This window comes from Pantherophis guttatus, chromosome 1 (assembly GCF_059756535.1).
Source record: "Pantherophis guttatus breed Tessera chromosome 1, ASM5975653v1, whole genome shotgun sequence".
Taxonomy (NCBI): domain Eukaryota; kingdom Metazoa; phylum Chordata; class Lepidosauria; order Squamata; family Colubridae; genus Pantherophis; species Pantherophis guttatus.
In genome coordinates, this window is record NC_142063.1 from 38,104,954 (window position 1) to 38,127,964 (window position 23,011).

At 37.8% G+C, this 23,011-nt stretch overlaps 2 protein-coding genes and 2 long non-coding RNA genes across 12 annotated transcripts in view; 2 read left to right on the forward strand and 2 right to left on the reverse strand.

Annotated features, from left to right (window-relative positions):
- The window catches only part of TDRD9 (tudor domain containing 9), a 91,052-nt gene extending 88,947 nt beyond the window's left edge, over nt 1-2,105 (reverse strand). For both annotated transcript variants that reach the window (XM_087871875.1, XM_034418557.3), the window contains exon 1: nt 1,738-2,105. In XM_087871875.1, the coding sequence (XP_087728001.1) occupies nt 1,738-1,892 (155 nt within the window). In that variant the 5' untranslated portion in view covers nt 1,893-2,105. The remainder of the gene's footprint in view (nt 1-1,737) is intronic.
- A 2,790-nt stretch (nt 2,106-4,895) lies between these two features.
- Nucleotides 4,896-10,361, forward strand: LOC148116388 (uncharacterized). Its single transcript, XR_015728410.1, has 4 exons — nt 4,896-5,021; nt 6,323-6,437; nt 7,624-7,668; nt 10,181-10,361. It is a non-coding gene; the product is annotated as an uncharacterized LOC148116388 (long non-coding RNA).
- A 5,337-nt stretch (nt 10,362-15,698) lies between these two features.
- LOC117666031 (uncharacterized) lies at nt 15,699-21,711 on the reverse strand. Of its 2 annotated transcripts, none has more exons than XR_004591575.2 (3): nt 21,529-21,711; nt 17,963-18,074; nt 15,699-16,375 (listed from the first exon to the last, which is right to left on the reverse strand). It is a non-coding gene; the product is annotated as an uncharacterized LOC117666031 (long non-coding RNA). The 2 variants fall into 2 exon arrangements; XR_015728411.1 differs by lacking the exon at nt 15,699-16,375 and adding an exon at nt 17,152-17,252 and having other exon boundaries at nt 21,529-21,663.
- PPP1R13B (protein phosphatase 1 regulatory subunit 13B) overlaps nt 21,301-23,011 on the forward strand; it is a 54,662-nt gene continuing 52,951 nt past the window's right edge. For 3 of the 7 annotated variants that reach the window (XM_034418549.3, XM_087871914.1, XM_087871935.1), the window contains exon 1: nt 21,310-21,742. In XM_034418549.3, coding sequence (XP_034274440.1) covers nt 21,734-21,742 — 9 coding nt within the window. In that variant the 5' untranslated portion in view covers nt 21,310-21,733. Of the gene's footprint in view, nt 21,743-21,787; nt 21,893-23,011 lie in introns of those variants that run through there. The other 4 variants (XM_034418550.3, XM_087871929.1, XM_087871923.1 and 1 more) reach the window with 3 other exon arrangements.

Genomic DNA, 23,011 nt, shown 5'->3' on the forward strand with positions numbered 1-23,011 from the left:
TGTAAAACATGCTGAACTAAAATATGGTTAGTTAATATGTGTTGTATAAATTTACTCAACAATGTTGATTTGGGAATCTCTAGTTAGGCTCTACGCTGAAAGCAATTAAAGAATTGTGAAAATTAGGAAGTAGTAGAAAAAGAGAGCTTTAAGGTGTTTTTCTCATTAGCATTCTTTTGCTTCACTGTGCAAACAATATAAAACTGTGAAGTTAAAGCAACAAAGAAAAATATTGTAAAAGCTGGTTAGTATACTCTTTGAATAAATCTCGTTTGATATATGATATTCTTCTTAGTAAACATGTTGACAAATGTATTGTTCTTCAGGACTCAAACCCCAAGTTAGAAACAGGCAACAAGAAAAAATTTACGGTATATAAGATTGAAATATTTTTCTCACTGTTTCTCCATAAAGAGTTCCCGTTCGTTTTATTCTCAGTTAGAATACTTATTACTCTACAAAAACAACACTGTGATAATTTAAGCAGGCTAACATTACCTCAGAGGATGTTAAGTAATATATAGCTATTCATTTTCAACTCTCCCTATAAAGAGACAGAGACTACAACATGAGTATTTAGAATTTAAAATTCTATAAACAGTTATAGTCTCGTATGAACTGTGAGAACTATAGCCATACAGTAATTTTATATTTGCAGAGCAAGACACCAGTGAAAATAGTTGTTGAGATGAATAGATCAAATCCAAGATCTATTTAGCCCAGGGTTTAATCCCACAATAGAAAATTTATTTCTATGGACTGACAGGGATGAATCAATTCTCTAAGAATTACTAGCATGCTATATATGGTGCTCATATAATATAGTACACACATTACTGTACTGTAAACCCTACTGTGGCTTGGATTTAGTCTGGTGTGTTGTGTACATAACTAATTGTATTTTATTAAATAAAGCATAAGAAAATTGTGGCTTACTGCTATATGGTAACTGTGAACACCATCAATGTTTTTGGTAAAACTGAAGTTCTGGCAAACTGAGATTGACAAACTTTAAAAATGTTTAAAACCAAAACCAAATAGATAAATATGCTGCTGAAAGTTTATATAACCTGGCCAAGTTGAGCCCAATTCAGAAAGAAGCACTCCCCACTCTTATTTCTCTCTGCTTTTTACAAGAAAACAGCACTATATTCTTTGAGGCTCTGCCCGTTTAATTTATTTATTTTATTTTATTTTATATTGGATTTCTATACCGCCCTTCTCCCTAAGGACTCAGGGCGGTGTACAGCCAGATTCAGGTTGACACTTTATAGTCATAAAAAGTGTACATGTAAGAGTATACATTTTTTTTATACACACACCATTTTCGGGTAGCACAGATCTTATGTTTTTAGATGGGTAGTGCTTCTTACTTTACAGGAACTAGCTGTAATTCAGAAAGAAACGCGCTGCAGCATCTTCAAACTTAATATATCATTACACAATTCGCAATTTGAGGTAGGCCACCACCAGATTATTATAGATGGGAAGGTGGAGGGGGGAGGCGTTATTCTATTTCTAAAAACAAATCGTGCTTAATAATGTTAGTAGAACTTGTGGAGCGGTGAAATCCATCCTATTGATGAATGGGGAATTTCATTTATTGATGGAAGGGGCTTAATTTATACCATTCAACAGCGAAGAACCTGGGCAGTTTTGGACTTTTCTAAGCAGATTAGCCTGTGAAGCGTGAGCTCGATGGAGAACTAGTTTTGCTGCAGGTCCCGGCCTACTTACACATTAGCAGCAGGCGCCGGCTCTTCAACAGATTCCACGAGAGGATGAGCAAAGCCAGCAGCCCGGACTTCGCCCCCCAGGAATTCCACCCCACTGACCGCTTTGCCAATTGTGAACCAATCGTTGATCTGATCTACGGTGAGCTTTCGCAACATGGCTCGACCATAAGAAGCCGCGAAAAAAGAAAAATATCCTTTCGTTTGTTCAGCCAGCCTACCGACCGACCGACCGACCGACCGGCGCTGAACTAATTAGTGGGCCCCGCCCGGCTATAGCCACGTGCCCAATTAGACCTCGAGATTCTGCACTTGTTCAGCGAACCTGCGACTGGCCCGCTTGCTTTCTGGTTAGCTCGATTACGGTCTCCTATGCACGCTTAAGATGCACTGAAAATAAGCTTTATTTGTGAGAAGGGCGCAAGATTCTGATTGTATTTCAGTTGGATTACCACAGGCTTACAGTGAAAGTACACGCAAATACGGAACGAGTTAGGTTTTCATGTTATCCTTCATTATTGAACCCAGTTTTCTTTAATATACTATCAGGAGATGCGGTGAACCATAGACTATGTGGTTACGTTCACTCAACACAGTACTGTAAAACGGGATGGGCTGCTGGGTGATTTAATGTGTTGTGAATTTACTCAACATAAAGCCAAGTTAGGGTTTCAGTCTATCACACCACTTGGATATATATACAGAAGCTATTCAGAATGTGATTCCAATTGCATTAAATTGCAGTTGTGCTTGTGTAACTCATTAATTGGGGTTAACTGGCCTATATCTAATGGAATTAGCCCAAATGGCTGCATTTGCACAAATCAGCTGTAAATCAATTAGTCCAGCTGGGTTCTTCCGACATACTGAGCCATCGACTAACAATTCCCATCTTAGCTTTGTTTGATTTCCCAGAACTCCTAACCAGGAATTCTGGAATTTGTTATCCCAAACAGCATTACAACTTTTGCTTTAGCACTTCAAATCCTGCATATTTGATAGAGTTAGAAGTACTTATCTGTACTTATCATTTATTTGGTACTCAATGCATAAGCTAGAACATGTCAGTGTCAAGTGCCTTGTGAATCATTATATTATTCCTTATGGGGAAAATGTGTTTGGTACTCAGTTTTTGGTAGTCATCACACTTCCCGAAACCAAATAAATTACTACTACTGTAATTTGTTCTCTGGAACTTTATAAAAATGTTCAGGCATTCTAGTTTATAACTATAGCTAGCTTGAAGTTTAGCATGTGATACAAACCCAGTTAATCATGAGTTAGTATTTTGCAATGAATACAGCTTAACAGTGCATTTCAAAAATGATGGTCTATAAAATTTCACAAAACCTATAAAACTATTCCATAAATCCTCTTCAGTAAGATCAGGATTACAGTTTAAAATGGAGTCCTATCTTTTATTGTTAACTATCTGAATTTAATATAAGTCTCAAACTATCTCAGCAACATGTCTCAACAGCTGAAATAAATTCAACAGACATGTCTCCCCTTCCTTCTATGTAATATTCACCTGCTAAACCAGACATCCTGCAATTTGTCAGATCTATAAGCTGCAGATTTATGATAAAAATGAGCTCTTGCATGGATAAATTGAAAGTATAGCAAATGAGCTTAAGAGATTTATGAATCTGCATTTCATCTTATGCGTATACTTTATACAGAGGTAAATCCGATTGAAAGTCAAACTACATATTATTTTAAAGACAATGTGCAGTTTATTTTAAGCTGTGTTCTACAACCTGGGGCCTTCCAGAAGTGCTGGACAATCCTAACCATGTTAAAACCAGCATAGCCAGTGATAGTTGACTAGGATGATTTATTCTGCCATGTCTTGGTATTAAGAAACCATTTTTAATACCAAGACATGGCAGAATTATCGTGGTATAAAAAGGGCATTTACGGTAGTTTATGAAGGATCTAATTCAGTCTTTCCTGATCTGATGCTGGATTCAACTGAAGCTGTCATAATTTTCCCTTTAGCTATTAATTTCCAGTAAACCAGGATTTGATCAAGTTGAAGACTGGATTTCTTCCATTCTTAATAATATTATATGCAGTTTATGTTGTGAAGAAAGTTCTATTTTGAGGTCATTCCATGTTACAACAAGCAAAACTGCAACTCGGTGCCTTCCACCGTGCCCTTAAAACTTTCTTTTTTCAGCAAGCCGGGCTGGCCTAACACTTTTTTAAAATGTTTTTAATTGTTTTGTCATTGCTTTTAATTATGGGGCCAAATATATATATATCTTTTTAATTGTATTTTTTAATGTTTGTAGTTTATGTTTTTACTTTGGCTGTACACCGCCCTGAGTCCTCAGGGAGAAGGGCGGTATATAAATTCGATATAAAATAAAATTTAAAAAAAATCTTAATTGTGAATACTGAGTGGTTTTACAAAAAATTTAACCACTTGCTGCCCCTATTCAATAGGCTGCACTTCTATGATGAGTCATCTGTATTTAATATGTTGTACTTTAAGAGAACAACGACGACGATTTAAGGTAATTTTATACATTTTTACTTAGGAATAAATTCTATTGAAATCATTATGGCATACTCTTGAAGTGGAAAGCCTATACTTTAAGCTTTGATTGTGAAATGTAAACAGAAACAAGTACAGTTCTATGCATGCATGTATTTGGGAGGAGAGTTACACTGTATTTCTATGAGCGTATCATTCGAGGAAAATCAGACGCCTTAGTCCAGCATGAATTATCAGGGACAGAACAGACTATACAAAGCGTTAGCCACGAGGGCAGCCCGATTCTATTCAAGTCGACTATACAGCGTCAATTAATCAAATAAAACGGAATTAACCCGCCTATTAGCGCCCTTGGTAGGTCAACCTCTTGGATACACTTTATTGAATTTGGCAGGCTTATTTCTCTCTGCGCACTGAATCTAACTGAAATCGTAAATGTATTTGGCTAAACTCATGCGGCACCTAATGCTCCTGCCCGTGGAAAAGCGGAAAGAACAGAGCTTCCTTCCACATCGGCGTCTGTGCCTCCAATTGTCCCTGTTATTCGGAAGAACTGAAAATCTGCAGAAAACAAGATTTCTTTTCCGGCAACGTAACAGTTATTGCGGGGCGGGGAAGCGACTCTTCTGGCTTGGTCCTCCTGAACAGGGGGTGCTGTAGGTGGCCGAAGCCGGATGAAGAGCCGTTCTAGGCAGAACGCTGTTTCCGTACCCAGGAACCCTTGCGGCATCCTTACAATCAACCGTTTGTGACCTTTCTTTCCTGGGGTTTCTCTGATTTTGAAGGTGGGTTTGATGTTACCTTTTGGGGATACAATAGCGGGCTGGCTGAGAGTCCTTTTTTTTTTTTTAACCTTTTGCTGCCTGTCAGCGCCCGTCGTGCGCCTTGGGAGTGTCCCAGTCGTTTGAGAATGAAATGGACGCCCCGTTTGTTGGGGAAGGTTACCGGGATGGGTCTAAGGAGCACAAGAGACACTGTGTATGCTCCAAAGACCGGTTCCAGCTATTATGACAGCCGGGGAAGGATTGGGAGTATAGAGAAAGACGGGTTAGAGCAGGGGTCGCCAACCTTGGCGACTTTAAGCCTGGCGGACTTCAACTCCCAGAATTCCCCAGCCAGCTTTGCTGGCTGGGGAATTCTGGGAGTTTAAGTCCGCCAGGCTTAAAGTCGCCAAGGTTGGCGACCCCTGTGTTAGAGCACTTACTACCCCACTTTTACTCGCGCCCTACCTTGTAGTAGGAGAGCCTTGTTTAACCCACGATGGTGAAAACTCGAGTCTGGTAGCATCTTATCCAACTAACAAAGCTATTTAAAGGAATAGGTTTTCCCCAGCTGCAGTTCCCCTACCTGTGTCTGTTAAAAAGTGAGCCTTTGGTGACCAATCCTAGAGTATATGAAATTCATTGCCACTAGAGGTGGAAGCTGCTATCATCTTTTGTTTTTATTCTCTGGGGGGGAGGGAGGAGGAAAGCTGTATGAATTTATTAGGGGAGGATATAACCTACACGAAGCTATTATAGAAACTGTAGGTTGGCGTTGCCAGTGTGGTATACAGATGCGTTGTATTTTGATTTGTGTCCTGGACATGTCTGTTGTAGGATAGGAAATAATGTATAAAGTTGCCTCATCTTGAGCCTTTTGCTCATGTAGAATCTAAGCTGAGGCTTGGATAGCCATAGTTTTACAGAAGATCCACAATTGGCTAGATACACTTAATATAGTTTATGGTTAACTCATAAAAAGGTCCAAAAACTGGCTGCTGTTTACTAGAGAAATAAAGTTAATAAGGGCGGGCTTTTGGTTTCATGCTCAGTGGCTTGTAGTTGATCACTGTGGCAAATTACAGGATAATAGGCCACAAGTGTGATCGAAAAGAGCTCTTACGTTTTTGGGTAAATGAAGGACAAGCTAATTACATTCTAAATAAAGCCTTCCTATTCAGAGGAGGTTTTTTTTTTTTAAATAAGGGTGCCTATAGATCACTAATTAAAATACAAATTTAAATATAAAAGGCACATAAATTTAATAAATAAACGAGAAAGCACAAGTTTACTTTCAAATACTGTTGTTTTGTTCCTACTTGCAGATGCTGGCTAATATTTCAAAGTTGTGGGCTATCTATAAACCTTCAAAAGAAATGCAGCCTATCGTGTTTTCTGCGATCGTAACGGGATATCTTTTTTACAAAATTGAATTTGGAGGTAAAGTTTATATGTGTGTATTCTGGAACTCTAGTTACATTTGCAGTTTTGGTTTTATTAGATTTTTATCCCACCTTTTATTACTCAATAAGTAACTCAAGGTGGTGAAAATACCTAATTCTCCTTCCTTTTCCCACCAGCAACAATCCTGTGATGTGGGTAGGGCTGAGAGAGAGTGACTGACCAAGGTCATCTAGCTGGTTTTCATGCCTAAGACATGAGTAGAGCTCACTGTGTCTTGGTTTCTAGGCCAGCACCTTAACTGCTAAACTAAACTGTGTGCAGTCATTCATGCCCTGGTCATCTCTCACTTGGATTACAGCAACACACTCTATGTGGAGCTATCCTTGAAGACTATTAAGAAGCTACAACTACAGAACATAGCTGCGTAGATAGTTCTGAAGGCTCCTTGGGTGGTACATTTAACATTACTGTTGGGCGAGCTGCATTAGTTGCCAGTTTGCTTTCAAGTCTAATTCAAGGTGTTGGTTGTCACCTTTAAAGCCCTGCATAGCATGGGTGCAGGGTATCTGAGGAACTACCTCACTGTACCAGGATTAGCCCATCCCATTCACTCCAGCGGAAGAAGCCTACTTCAGATCCCATCCGCCAAAGAATTTTGCCTGGCAGGGTCTAGGAGAAGAGCCTTTCCTACTGTGGCCCCTCCCTTTGAAATATAATTCTATTGGAGGTCAAGTTTTTCCCACTTTCCTGGCCTTCCAGAAGAGCCTTAAAACCTGGCTCTGCCAGCTGGCTTGGGGCCCCAATAGAGGCGCTTTATGCTGGGGTGGCTCACAGGGTAGAGAAAAAATCCCCAACCCCATCACCTGTCCTCTTGGTTTTTAGACATTATTTAATCTTTCCTAATTTTTAATAGTTTTGTATTTTTTATTATGCTTTAAGCCACTCAGAGTTGCTGTAACAGTGAGAGGGGTGACATATAAATTTAATTAATAAACTGGGTCTTCTTTTTTTTTTCTTCGAGTTAGAAGACAAATAAAATTATGATACTCAGCTATTGAGTGACTTTTGTCATCATACAATTTTTATTTAGTTGGATGTATTGATGGATTCTCTTATATATATATTTTCTTTGAGTATAGCTTTGTCCTGATATGATCTATGTCTCTAAATATATTAGGAACTATTGTTTGGTCTTTTGATAATGAAATTCTTTTATCCTTAGGTGAACATTCAGCAGAAAGAAGAGCAGCAGAAAAAAAGAGGAGGAGTAAGTGCTAATTGGAAATGTATATAGATCTGTCATGATTATATATTTCATTAGACCTACATTAAGATTTTAATGTAGACCTTGACAGTGATTCTGCATTTGTCGTTAGTACCAAATCTATATATATAAAAGCAAAAAACCACTCACATCGTAATCATGAAATCTCCAGAACCGTAAAGCCTATAAACATGAAATTTGCCACATATGTTCCTCTTTGCTTCCAAGTGCTCACTGAGAAAGGATTTTTCAAAATGACCATCAGAGCATTAGTATTTCTGTATTATTATTAACGCACTCTGATGCTAAGGAGTTCTACTCCCCCTCCCCACCTGAAAAGAAATCTGTTTCAAATGCAAAACACAAGCAGAGGAGAGGAGTTTCACTTTCAGTTTTACTTTCACAGCAGGAAACAGCTTTAATACAGAACACTTGAGCTAAGCCACGATTAAGATCCTTCCTGTCTCCTTTTTGCTCACACAGCAAATACTGTTTCACTTTCCAAACAGCCCTCTGATGCTAAGGAGTTCTACTCCCTCTCCCCACCTGAAAAGAAATCTGTTCCACATTCTGATGCTAAGGAGTTCTAGTCCCCCTCCCCACCTCAAAAGAACTCTGTTTCAAATGCAAAACACAAGCAGAGGAGAGGAGTTTCAGTTTTACTTTAACAGCAACAACCATGGGATAGGATAGGGGAGGCTTCTGTGGGGCAAGGCTGAAAGAAAGAAGGGGATAGGATAGGGGAGGCTTCTGTGGGGCAAGGCTGAAGGAGAGAAGGGGATAGGATAGGGGAGGCTTCTGTGGGGCAAGGCTGAGGGAGAGAAGGAGAGAGGATAGGGGAGGCTTCTGTGGGGCAAGAAGGCCAATTGTAACTACTCATTAATTTTCAAGCTGTGTCGATTTATCAAGTCCCATCACATAGTTTCGTAGCAAAGCACGGATATCCAGCTAGTGTGTACATAAAAATCTGAAAGTAATGATACTTCTTCTGAATCTAGAATTTTCTTAATATGTATATCCATTAAATAAAATTCAGATTTTACTTGACATGTATCTAGGCTAATTGGGCTCCTTCTTTCCCCATGGTGGAAACTAAAATAGTGTGATATATGGAAAAGTAAGGAGTACTTCTAAAAACTGTCAGTGACTTTTATGATTGTGTCTCCTTTCCTCTACTTAACCCAATTAAAAAACTCCCTTTTTACGACCCTGTAATCCCTTAATTCAGGGTAGAATTGGGATGACTGGATGAAGTTGAATCTTTACTGACCAGATGCCCTTCCTGATGCCTCTGCATAACCCATTAAATAGGATTATCCAAGCTAATTTATTTGTTAAATTTCTATGCTATCCATTTCATTATCCAAAGCAACTCTTAATAAAATATTCAGGGGATGTGTAGATGTTATTTCTTGTCAATTTGCTAAACTGAGTGAAACAGATGTTATAACAAGGGGAAACTACTGGTATTTTATAGGTTTAAAATCTGGATCCAGTCCATTTGGTATTAAATTATGCTAGTCACTGTTTTTTCTGTATAATATTTTAAACTCTCACTCATAATCAATTTTTTTCCACTTTTGTGGTTTTTCTTTTTTGCAAATAGCACTATTTTTGAATATACATTATTTTTATTCATAATTAATTTAAACTTATTTAAATTAATTAAACTATCATTTTTCACAACATACATACCTGAAAGAATCTAGCTGCAATTCTAGCTGTTGCTTTGCAGCTGGTGTTCACATTCTTGTGTTGTAAGCAGTCATAACAATTCCATGCTAGAAAAAACAAATCTATTACTTGGCTGAGGCCTGTTAAAACTGCCACTAGATAATAGAAGAACTGATTATAATTATACAGTTATCACGTCTTTCATATGCTGGTTCTGACAGCTATGTATTAATGAAGGGAATGGATAAAGTGCAAAAATGCTGTAGTTTATAATTATTACAAAATGAGACATATTGAACACAGTGTGATTGATTACCAAGTAAACATGCATAGTGTTATGCTATTTTATATAGATTGTTGTAGCATATTATGTGCTTACGTAAAATAACACTTAGATTTGCATATCTATCCAGATTTGATTAGACACAATGAGCAAGAGGAGCAAACTTTGGAAAATTTGTAGTTATATTTTCTGTATTGGAATAATTGATAGCTGTTATATGTAGTCATACTAAAGGTGTCTAAAATAGTGAGCTAACTGTAACATCATATGAATGAGCTGATCTTCCTTCCCACTTCAATCTCATATGTGTAATTTAGGTCTGCTATGAAAAATCTACATGCCACCCTGGAGCAGATTTGGGGAATAAAATTGAGAAATATTTGGTGGAATCTTCTAATGCAAAAACACAATTAGGTAGTGCCCAGTGGAATATGTCATAGTATAATTGATTGGTTGCTGTTTTTTCCCCATCGTTTTAAGTCATAATTTTCCAGTAAAGTATAAGTATTTTATTAAAAATGGTTTATTGTTGGTCTAATTAAGATTATGTTATTTCAGGAACCAGGCCTCAGCATCATTAAAACTTGCAATCTTCAGTATGAATTTTTGAATTGTCATCCTAGCTCTAAACAAGCTGAGCTACATCATGGGAAACTAATTATTCTGTAAGCAGTGTGCATCATTAGCACAGTGGTAATCTGCCATCTGTTATGGAGTAAATAAATGTGGTGTTCAAGAAGTGTGCTGGATATTTTATTAATCTATATTTCTTAGATGTAATTGATATTTTTTACTTATTTATTTATTAGACACTTTTTTCACAACTTTTAATTGCTGTTCTTTAATTGTCCAGCTCCCAAATTAGAATGCAGTACAACATAATGACATTATACAACACAGTTATCTAAAATATAATGCTATATTTAGCACTCCTAGGGTTCAGGTTCCAGGATACACTACAGAAAACTTCAGAACATAATATAGTAATAGATAAAGCATGTTAAAGAAAGCAGGATCTAGAATAACATAAGACCATAACATCTAGCCAACCAAAACCCGCCAAAATAAAGTAGTTTTTATTTAAAGAACCTAAGGAAAATGTTTGCCAGCTGATACATGTACAAAGTCAAGTTCCTGAAGGCTGAAAAAATCTGAAGGCTGAATGCTTTTAGATAGTAGCAGTGGATTGGCTCTTTCTACCCTTTCAGAGAAGTATTTTGTCAAACTATCAGATGTGCTAATCCTGGGTACCTAAAACTGAACATTGATAACAACGATAAAACCAGGGGTGAAATGTTCAGTTCGGACTGGATCACCCGATCCGGTAGTGATGGCGGCAGGTAGTTTGGAGGACCAGTAGCAAAAATCCCTGCCCCTCCCCATGCCCAGCTGTGCCACGCAATCATCAGAGGCTTTTTTTTTAATTTTTGAAAGCATTTTTTTCTACAACCTCTTGGGCCGAAAAAATGCTTTTAAAAGTAAAAAAAAAGCCTCTGATGATCGCGCGGCTCAGCTGGGATCATCAGAGGCTTTTAAAACCACTTTTTTTTTTCAACATCCTCGGCTGAAGAAGTTGTAGAAAAAATGGTTTTAAAAGTTAAAAAAACAGTTGGCCACACCCACTCAGTCACATTACCCCTCCCCGAAGCCACAGCCACAGAACTGGTAGTAACAAATTTTACATTTCACCACTGGATAAAACTGCAAGGTTGTATGAACCTGAAGTGTAGGTAGGAGGAGAGATAAAACCTGAGGGGAATGGGAGAAATTAGACTGCTGAATGTACTGAAACATCAATTGCATGCTAGGTTGCAGAGAAAAACATGTAGCATGCATCCCCACTAGCTGGCATGGATCTCCATCGCATACACAATCAGATACTCCCAGGCTTTGTTGGAAAAAAACATTTGTATAAGAATGTATAATTTTTCTTTATAATTTCATAAGTCTTTCCATATCTCTTCTGAGATTCTAGCAGGCTGCTGTCATCCTTGGTCCACCTAGAATAATCAGACAACAAATGAGGTAAAAAAAACAAAATGGCAGAAAGTATTCAGTAAAAATGTGATCAAGTGATTTTCTATTTTATTACCTTTTCTTAAGATTCTATGATAGTGAAGTTAGGCTGAGTTGGCTTTGCAGATAGTTGATCTTTACATTTTATGTATTTATTAAATTTATTTGTGGCCCATCTCAACCACAAGGTGACTCCATCAGTTTGGCATCCATGTTATAGCACCAATTCTGAAGAAGCATATTTAATGGGTTTTGCATAATCACAATATAAAGTGCGCAATATCTAAATTATATTGTTCGTTCACTTAGTGAATTTCACTTACATCCTCCAATTAGCACTTCTGCTATGAGAATAAGTGTCTAGGATGTAATCAACATTTGATTTTTGTACATTTTGTTGAAATAGAATGGATTAGTTTTAAGAATATTCTAATATGGTAAGTGTCCTTGACCTCTAAACCCTACATTTAATTTCACACCAGATACATTTTTGTTTGACCTAAGGATCACTTTTTATTTTATTTTGTTCAAAGATAAGTTCCTGTATTGTTCAGATTATAAACCTGTTGTACAAATGCACTGTGAAAAACAAACCTAATAAGCACTGATGGTTCTAGTCTGTGTTGTGGACTGAATATTGTATGCAGTACTCTCAGCGCCCCATGAGAGCTTGAATTGGCTGTCCTTAGTCAGTTTTGTGAGTATTAATACCAGTATAAAACCATGAAACTGCCACTTGTTAAATTTGAATTAACAATTGTTTGATCCTGCAAAATAATGCAGTTTTGTCAGCCAAGCATGAGAAATTCAGCCTAGAGAGCAATCTGTAGTCATGAAAGTAAAATTCTGATGTTGTAAGCTACTTTCAAATTTGAAAGTCTTTGGACCTTTATGTTATGCTTCTCCATGGCCACTGGATGGAAGACTCTGCATTTATCTGTAAAAGAAGTGTAACAATATGCCTTCCTTTAATTATTCCTACCTCATGGATTTCTGGAGGGCCATATTCTCCCAGGCCTTGAGCTTGGTTAGCTGGAGCCTCCCACAGGAAGTTGGTAAATGTGTTGCCTAGTAGATTCACCATCTTTCACTTCACTTCACTCGACCTATATACCGCTTCACAGTGCTTTTACAGCCCTGTCTAAGCAGTTTACAGAGTCAGCATCTTTCCCCCAACAATTTGGGTCTTCATTTTACCCATCTTGGAAGGCTGGAAGGCTGAGTCAGCCTTGAGCCTGGTGAGATTTGAACTGCCAAATTGCAGGCAGCCGGCAGTTGGAAGAAGTAGCCGGCAGTACTGCACTCTAACCACTGCACCATCGTGGCTCATCTTGCTCTTCTTTTCTACTTCGTCTTTTGATCAATATCCTTACTGTATTATTTTTATTTTGTATATTGTGAGCAATCCAGAGTCCCTTAGAAGTTAGGCAGTGTCAAATCAACTAAAAAATTGGGAAATCTTTTAAAAACTATGTTACAAATATGTAAGTTGGCTGCTATTTTAATACTATTGGAATAGTGTTTCGTTTTGCTGGGTTTTTATTATGCTTTCTTTAAATGAACAGAAGACATAGATTAGAAAAAGGTTGGCAGGTGAATTATTTTAAATAGTAGTACGACACAAAACGGTGGGATAAAAAATGCAAATCACCCATAGATATTAGTAATACTTTGAAGGATGTGATTTTTTCCAATTTTAGCATTGTATGCACCAGTGGTGGGTTTCAAAAATTTTTACTACCGGTTCTGTGGGTGTGGCTTGGTGGGCATGGCTTGGGCATGGCAGGGGAAGGATATTGTAAAATCTCCATTCCCACCCCACTCCAGGGGCACGTTACTGCAAAATCTCCATTTCCTCCTGATCAGCTGGGACTTGGAAGGCAGAGAATAAATGGGGACAGGGCCAGTCAGAATTTTTACTACCAGTTCTCCGAACTACTCAAAATTTCCGCTACCAGTTCTCAAAACTGGTCAGAACCTGCTGAAACCCACCTCTGGTATGCACATATGTTAAGCCATACATACAATTAAGACATAATCAACATCCCTTTCTTACTCCTAATTGTACCTGTAATTAAAATAAAATAAAATAATCACAATTTTGGCCAAAAAGGCTAAGACGGATAATGCAGAGTTTAAACTTTGCAGCTTCATCGGCTTGTATGTATTCTGGTAAATTTGAAATACAGACATCTTATGACTCAAGCAGATAGTTATATATAACAAATGCCTTCTACTGGGTTTCTATCTGTAAAATAAAATAAAAATCCAGAGATGCAAAGCACTATATTTTAGCAGTAGAAACGGTCACGTAGATTATGCTGCCCATCCTGTTTATTTAACTAAAAGAAGAGCACACAATCTCTTTAGCAAACTTCCAATCAGTACAATTCTACTGTATAATTCAACAGAAGAAGTTTAGATAAATTAAAGTAAATGGATATTTCCTAAATTACATGTTTTTAAAACTAACCAGTCATATCCTCTTTGAATATACAGGTACACTGATGCTTTAAACAGTTGTGCGTTTAAGCCCAAACAAGCTAAAAATAGAAGACAAGGACAAACAAGTTTATGGAAATAAGGTTTATGTGCCAATTTTGATTTGTTTCTTTATTCATCTCATGCCAGGAATTTCAATAAGGTGATCTCTGTTGAATCGATTATTAATTTATCTAAAGGGATATCTTACAGTTTTGAGAAGTTGTTCTCTGTATTTCTAAATCCCTCAAAAAGTAATCTGAATTGTATTCAACTTTAAAATTACGATTATATCTGGCAGAAAATTATTACTGTAGGTCATTGTTTACTTGTGTTTAATCATTGGAGACTAATGCCCTTTGTAATATTTACATACAAATATATATCTTCTGTCATTGAATACATAGTATAGACTTTTTTTCAAAAGTTCCCCATCCAACTTTTGTTTAGTTTTAGCTTTATAGCATCATGTCACTCAGGTTATGTTACATATTACAATAGCCACGTGTGTGGTTATCTTCACATGGATAACATAAACATGGTTTATTCAATGTAATTGGCTTTTGAGTAACAAGTCATTGCATACTTTCAGTTGCTGCCATGGATGTCTAAAAATTGTTTCTATCTATATGTAGGCTGGGAATCATTTTGATTACAGTAGGGTAGAAATGTGTTTAATTTCTAGGTTTAATGACACACTGAACCGTGATATAACCACACATCGGGTTTGCAGAATATGCTGGCTTACAATATAGTCGGCAGTTTGTGATTCAGTATCTTGTATGACTATACCGTATGACTTGAGAGTCTCAAGGTACATAATACAACCATTTGGTAAAAGCTAAGGAGGCCTCAATGTGATCAGTAATCTTATGGAAGTTTATGTAATCCCCACATCATCTTGAATTTTATAAGAGGAAAAACATGGATATATATGATTTCCATATTTTATGATTTCCAGTGTAGATTAACATTTATGTATTTAGTACATTCAAAATGAATTTAAAAAAAAGTATTGTAATTAATTTCCATCATGCAACTCAGGACAATAAAGAAAAGTATTTCTCAGCTATATGTTCTCCAAATCCAGTCTCACTTTTGGCAACATTTGGCTTTAGGTACCCTTCAGGCCAGATATTAAACTAGATATGGTTTTAGCATAAATGACTATGTCCAGATAAATTTTCTCCCTTTTCCTCCCTACCCTCCCAATATGTTCCCCTTCCACTGGGTGATGTGGGATATTATTGTTACAAGGAAAGGGGAAGCACTGAGTCAGCACTCATCTTCTCTTTGTTATAAGAAATCAGGCATTTTGCAAGGGAAAGAAAATAAAAACTTGAGCTGTCCTTGTTGCCATTAGCAGTAAGAAACTATGATCTGCTTTCCTTTGATCAATTGGATGATGAAAAAAATTGGAATAGCTCCCAGCTGCTTCAGAGACTGAAAAAGGTGTTTAAAAACACTGATTTCTCAGACCATGATTTAAATCATTCTATGGAACCCTTTCAAACAGCATCAGTAATTTTACAGGAGACAAGGTTAAAACTTCCATTACTATAAAATAAGATGTACTATATTAGAATGTTCTGAACTTTTATAATTGCATTAAGAAACTTGTCTACATCCTGGGATCCCATTGCAATTGGGAATGAAAAAAAATCAGTTTTTGTTATTCATAAGTAATGAACTGCTGGAACACACAAATTACTGTAACTATTAAGAGTTATGTTCTAAAAGGCACAGCTCTCATTGAAGCAGTAAACGTAGGTCAGACCTGTCTTTTAGGTGGCTCATGACAGAAAATACAATGCAATGCTACAACCTTGAATTAAGTCTGAAAATGGTCCTCTTCAAATTACAAAATTTTTCATTTTTATGCAAGCATTTAAGCTCAGATGCAGAAGTTAATGGATGCAGTTAAAGTGCAGAAGTAATAAATACAATAGGACAATAAATATCAAAGAGTAATAGATCAAGGAAAGATATAAGGAAGGATCACTGGTTAAGTGGAAACAACAAATGGCAATAGATGCAATTTTTCCTAGGATCCACAGCTGTTGAATATAAAGAGAATCTTGCAGATACTTTTTGTACAAATTCAGCTTTGAATTAAATGCCACTTTCTCCCATGAAATGTTTCTTTTTACTCCTATTGATATTTCTCTGGGCTGCTGCGCACATTTCCAAACAAACATTCCACAGTTTGCATGTTCTAAAAATGCTTATAGAGCTCATTTGATTGCCGTAGGCGTTCTGTGAAAAAAAAAATATGTTGATACTTTGCAGCTTCCCATTTAAAATTCATGCATATAAAATTCAAGAGCCTGATAAATACCAGGTACACTCTGAGAGGATACCTTGGATGTCACATGATGGACCACATCTACTGTAAACTCAATCTGTGTGCTTAATTAAAGGTTCTGGAGGTTGTGAATACCCAGTTAAATGAGCAAGTCATTGTCAAGCAATAGATGAGAGTAATGTTTCTCAACGTTGACAACTTGAAGATGTAAGGACTTCAACTTCCAGAACTCCCCAGCCAGCAATTTTTAAGTATTGAAGTCCATATATCTTAAAAGTTGCCAAAATTGAGAAACACTGGATTAGAATATTGTGCAAACAGCTGAGTTGGCATATATATCTAGGAATACATTTAAAAATACAATGAGGTTAATAATAATTGATAAGCAGTACTGGGAGGGGTTGGGACGTCATCAGCCAGTCAGCGTTAGGTATATGCAATTTCTACCACAAAGAAGCTGAACAGGTTTTCCCTAAGAAGCAGCAGGAGGTGAAACACAGGCTACTTTAGAAGTATGTCTCAAACTCTCATAACTAGTTAATATTCATAGGGTGGTGGGGAAAGGAGACAAGAACAAAGCTGTTATGATATCAAAGTTACATCTCAGGATTGCTGAAAGTTTCATTAGATTTCACACTTAAAAATCCAAGGACTTTTGTTTTTATTCTTTCCAATCTCGTAGAACTTGGACAGAAATCACACTAAGCAGGTTGTAATTCTGCCCACCTGTCAGCACAATTACTCCTTGAAATGAATACAACAGGACTAAACTTGGTCTGGCAGAGGAAGGTAGTAAAAGAAAGACTGAATTTGTAAATCAAGCAGGATCTGGTGAGAAAAAGAAAAATTCCCAAAGCATCACAACAGGAGAAACGTATTATGAGTAGTATACATTTTAAGCTCTCTTCTCTTTGGTTATGTAATGCAGAGCAGAGTGTATTTTATTTATATCCTGCCTTTATGATTTTTATAAACAGCTCAAGGCAGCTCATCTAATATTCCTTCCTTCTCCTGTGAGGTCGGTTGGACTACGAGAGAGTACCGGTATTTATTTAAAATAAGTTTGCAAAAATATATTTTCACTTAATATTTTATTTTCTCTGTAATTTTCCACAATATATAGTAGCCAACTACATCTTAGCTTAAAATGTTGTTTATGTATAACCCGTGTTAAATTACAGTTCCTTATCTCAAGTAAGCCAAGAAATTGGTCTAATTTAGTAAAGCATGATTAAGTGAACAGCTTTTAAATATCTATCAAGTTTCCCATCATAAAATCAATTACCATCACAAATAAATTTGACTTGATGTTGCTTCCTCTTAATTTAAAATTTTAAATACTTCTAAAAAAATAAAATACGCTAAATATATTATTTCCAAAACTTGCATGTACCTTTTCCAAGTCTCCAGTAACAATAATAGGAAGTTATGTTCTCCCCCTACTTTAAATTAAGGCCATGTACAACCCAGTGGGTTTTTAAATATCTGTCTCTACCTCAACCTCCCACTTTCAGGAAAGCCTTGTCCCAGGGCCTCACCTTGATGGAGAAGCGGAAGGAGGCGTGGACTCCGCCATCTGCATTCCTTGCATACCTCAAGTCGGTAGTAAGGGACTGTCAGCTGTGGAAATTCTTTTAAAGTGCATTGTGCCTTTAGCCCATAGGGTGTAACAGAGGAAGAAGACAGGAAGAATTACTCTTGCTCGAGTCATTCTATGTTTACATCTGCTATTAAGACTAAGCAAAGCTACAGAAAGAGAAACCGGATTTGATTTTTCATCTATGTATTGTATAGCACTATAGCTGTGATCACACATCCGAAGCACAAAAAAAAATCAACCACATTTTAGTGTAGGGAGTTTTGTGAACCCAAGTCTTATCAATTTATGTACAGTGAGTTGTGTGAATGTAAAAAATAGAATAATTGAGTAGACTGGTAAACTGAGTAAGCATAACATCCAAATAGAACCAATACCAATTACTGTTAACAGGTCTTAGCAGAGAACCATAAGAAAGTTTCAGGTGGAAGTTCTAGTTCCTCTTGATATGTTTTCCCCAACACTGAGTTTGCACTTGCACATATTACCTATCATTTGAATAGATCAGTGTTTTTTAACCTCAGCACTATTATCTATGGACTTTGATTCCCAACCAACATGCTTAAATTTCTGAGGTTGAGAAATACTGGGAGTATAGGAAACAAGAAAGATTACCAGTTCTGTAGTGGTGTTCAAATTGGACTGCATCCCTTTTTTGTATTATTTAGGAAACATGTTTTTAAACTCATTGTCTCTCAACTGGAGACATAAAGAGAAGAGGTGGTGTAGTTAGAGCAGCTACAAGGAGCCACTTTCTGCATCTGTGTTGGTAGCTGGAAAGGTACTCTCAACATCATTACAGGGTTCAGACAAAATGAGAAGCCCTAGTAAAATAAAGATAAGCTATGTCTAGGCATGTTGAGTGGGCCAATATTATGTGGTTTGGTTAAGGTTTCATCCTTTCCTAATGAGGTGCACTTATTACATGATGTCATGGACAAGCTTGCTTTGACTTTGTAGCCTTTGTAGTGGCTTACCATGTCATGTGAACACAGCCTAACATTAACTAACTTTACCAGTTAGACCTCTGCTACAGGAGTATTTGCTGAGCATCCAATTTCTGATCTAAAATATTGACAGACTAGTGTTAGAAAAAAAAGTATTGTGGTATCTTAAAAGACTAACAAGCTTCTTATCCTTAAAGCAACCTTATCCTCAAAGCTGCAAATCCTTAATATGTGAGCCTTTGTTAAAAGTTAAAAGTAATACTCTGAATGTGCTGTCTACATGCATTCAGTATACTAAACTCCCCAACGAGCCTATCATATTTTAGCCTAGGCTAGTTTGAAAACCATCCCAATGTGGTTAGTTTAAAATGAGCTGCTTTGCAAATTTGAAAGATTGAATTAATACGTTTAGCTGTGGTGCAATCAGGTTTTGCTGAATGTGGATTATTATTAAATAACTCACCTTTAAAGAAACTTTAAGTGTGATATATATGAAAATATGAATCAAGTCAGTATTTGAGGGATCTATAAATTTGGGCCTCTTCTAAAGAGAAAGTGAGGTGTTTTGGGAGCCCCATATGATTCCTGAATTTTAAGATACATTTATTTTAAACGTGTTGTTTCTATTTGTTCCGTTTTATTCTAGTTTAAAAAATAAAATAATCGTATTTGCTATTATGCAGACCTTTCTGAATTTTATAATGCTTATAAAAGAAGGTTGGTTCTATGCCTTAGTAATTCACATGTGGTTTCTTGTTCACCACATAATCTACTTTTCTTCAAGATTTTAGCTTTTACTCCAGCCCTTGCCCAGATCAAGGTCTAAAAAAACCAAACAAATTATACAATACAGCGGAAAAAGGAAACCACAGTAGAAACACTTGGAAGCCTTTGATATGCAGGGGTTTGAGGGGAAGGGGCATATAATGAAAAGAAATACATTTGTATCCCATTCCTACTATGTTTATTAGAAAGAAGTCTAATTAATTTGTGGTTTAATTTCATGTGTGATATAAATATTATATAAACAGAATTAGTGAAAAACTTTAATTTTACTTTCAGCTAAACACTGGGAGAGGTAATGTTAAGAATAATAAATTAATTGATCAGCAGTAGAACGGATCTCAATTTATATGAATTTGAGATTTATGGTATTTGCAATTATATTGATCAATCCCAATGCATAAAGCTAATTAGGGAGGCAGAATTCTAGGGGAAAATAAGGATGTGAGCACATTTAAAAATAGGGTTTGACAAACTTAGTGTAAGAAAAAAGACTTTCATATTAAGTCAATGTATTTGTTACAAATGATGACCTGTGCAATAAGGAGAAAGATACTTGGATTTTTTTTCTCAATGTTGTTTTACCCTCATCTCTATTAACCTATATAAATGTATCATAGGAGGTTTAATTTTCAGTTTTTTTCGGTCCCCATGACCTAGAAGATACAAGCAGAGGATATATAAAAATGATTTTTCTGCCCGAACAGCAATACAGCCGATCCTGCTAGCAAATGCAAAAAAAAATAAAAAATAAAAAATCCACGAGGAAAGTACTTGTAGGCGGCCTTTGCTTAGAGCAGCAAATCCTACGTTACTAGAAGGAAAAGGAAGTTAGCAGGATGCCAGAACTACTTCGCTCAAGACAGAATTGGAAAAACAGGAAAAACAGCCAGAAGACAGCAAATCCAGAACGAACTGGGGCCATTAAAAGCGCCAGGCAGCGTCTCCCAACTTGGTGCCTTCCGATTGTACAGAATTTACATTAAATGTCCCCAATCTGGCAGGAGATGATCGAATACACAGCATTACTAACGTCGTCCTTTTGAAGGGTATCAGAAAGGGGGGAAAGATGAGGCCGTCGTATTTTTTGTTTAATTAGAAACACAGCCTACGTTGACTTGAGAACAGCGGGGCCGACTTTAGCATAAAGCTGCCTTTTGAGATTGGTTCAGAAATCTATTATGATCACGAAAGGGAGCTGAATTCCGCGATCCTGCAGTGACGCACCACTGAACGCCCACGGAGGGGGAGGAAGGGATGGGTCGATTCTCCTATGCGCGCAAAGCTCGTGTAAAATCCACTAGTATCCATTCCCACCCCCTATGGCGAAAACCTTGCAGGCGCATTAGAAGGGTGGTTCCTTCCTGCATCCTAAAAAGCACCAGCAATAATAACCCGGGCTGTGTCACGTGCAATCCAAAGAGCAGGTAGGCGGCCACGCACTGAGCGCGCCTCGCATTCCTCTCTCTCTCTCTCTCTCCCTCTGCCTCCTCCCCTTTTCCTGCTCATTCCAAGGGCAGTGGGAAAGCCCCGCCCCCTTTTCTCTCCTGCCTCGGCCAATCGGGAAGCGGCGTCGTTAACCCCTGGCGAGGCGGAGTAGAGCGGAGCTGAGGGGAAAGGAAAAAAAAAAAAAAAAACCTCTGAGGAGAAAAGAGGAGGACGAGGCGGCGGCGGCGGCAGCGGCCGGGGCTTGGATTGCCCGTTTTTGATTCTGCTGCCGCTGTCGTCACCGCCCGTAAGGGGAGGACGGGAAAAGGGAGAAAAAAAAAAAACCCACCAGAAAACGAGGACACCATTCCGCTAGAGGGAAAATAGGACAACAGAGCCTGGCAACCGTGCTCGAAACCAACCCCTTCTAATTCCGGTCCCGAGAGCCAGAAGGAGCGGCAACGCAGCCAGGCCTGGTCCGCGGTCGCCCTTGCGCCCCTTTCCCTTCGTTCCTCCGACCGGCGTCTCGATTATCGCTAGTGACAGCGCCGGAAATGATGCCGGTAAGCAGGATTGCGGGTGGGTGGGTGGGTAGAAAAGAGGGGTACGGTTTATTGTGGAGAGGAGGAGGAGGAGGAGGAGGTGGTGGTGGAATCATAGCGGGGATAAGCTTTTCTCCGTCCCGGGCGTTTGCGACGAAAGGCCGGTCAGAGGTAATCGCCGAAACAGCCTTCCTTACGATCCGGTATCTGAGATCTTAAGACCTTGATTCGATTGGAGGCAGTTGTGGGGAGCACCGCGCCGCACGTTTTGGGTTTTCCCCCCACCCCTCTTCCCTTTCCCAACAGATGCAGGAAGGATTTTCCCTCTCTCTTCCTCCCCCCCTCCCCAAAACCTTCTGTGCCATAAGCCGTTGAATGTGACAGGGCCAGGCTGCTGAGGGTGGTTTTCCTGTAGTAGGAGGTAATAAGGTTAGATGTTGGGGTTATCTGAAGGACGGATCGGATTATAATCCCCCTTCCTTTATATATAGATATATATAGATATGGATATGGATATAGATATATATGGTTAGTTTCTCTCTCAGCCTTCCCTAAGAAAAGGTTGGTCAGCCTGTCAGGAGGATTTAAACCACCGCTGCCAATCCCCACCCCCACAAACCATCAGTTGTTACTTCTTACATTCTTACAAGGTTCTTACACAACCTTACATTGCTATGTATGTTAGGTTCAAGGAAAGGTTGGTGGTTTTTGTTTTTTTTAAAAAAAAAACCATTGGAATGCTGTGTCCTTTCTGTTTTTTGTAGAGAATTCAGATGGGAAAAACAGAGGTGTATGAGCTCTCTGGCTTTTCATCTGGCACAGTCAAGGGGTAATCTGAATATGCATCAAAGAAAAACATAGGATGTATGGTGGAAAGCTAGGATGAGACACATTCTTGGTGCAATCCTGTGTCTACTTTTGTATGAGTAAATCCCAATCCAGAAAGTCTTACTCATGACTGAATATAGTTGGATTTCTATGTAACAGAAACAGGAAGTATTGGACGAGCCTCCATAGTTCATTCTGTACGTTTTTTATTTATTTATTTATTTATTTATTTAAATAAATAATTTGTTGCCTCTTGGAAACATGCTTGCAAAATGTTTTGCTGCTCATCTCAACATAAAAGAATGTGACCTTGCCTTGGTGCTTTATCTTTTCCAACATCGATAGGATTTTTTAAAAAAATTATTCTGTTTATCAGCAATCTGGTTTCTGTTAGTTGGCTGTGCTTTATTTTCACATACATACATACATACATACATACATACATACATACAATCTGTAAAG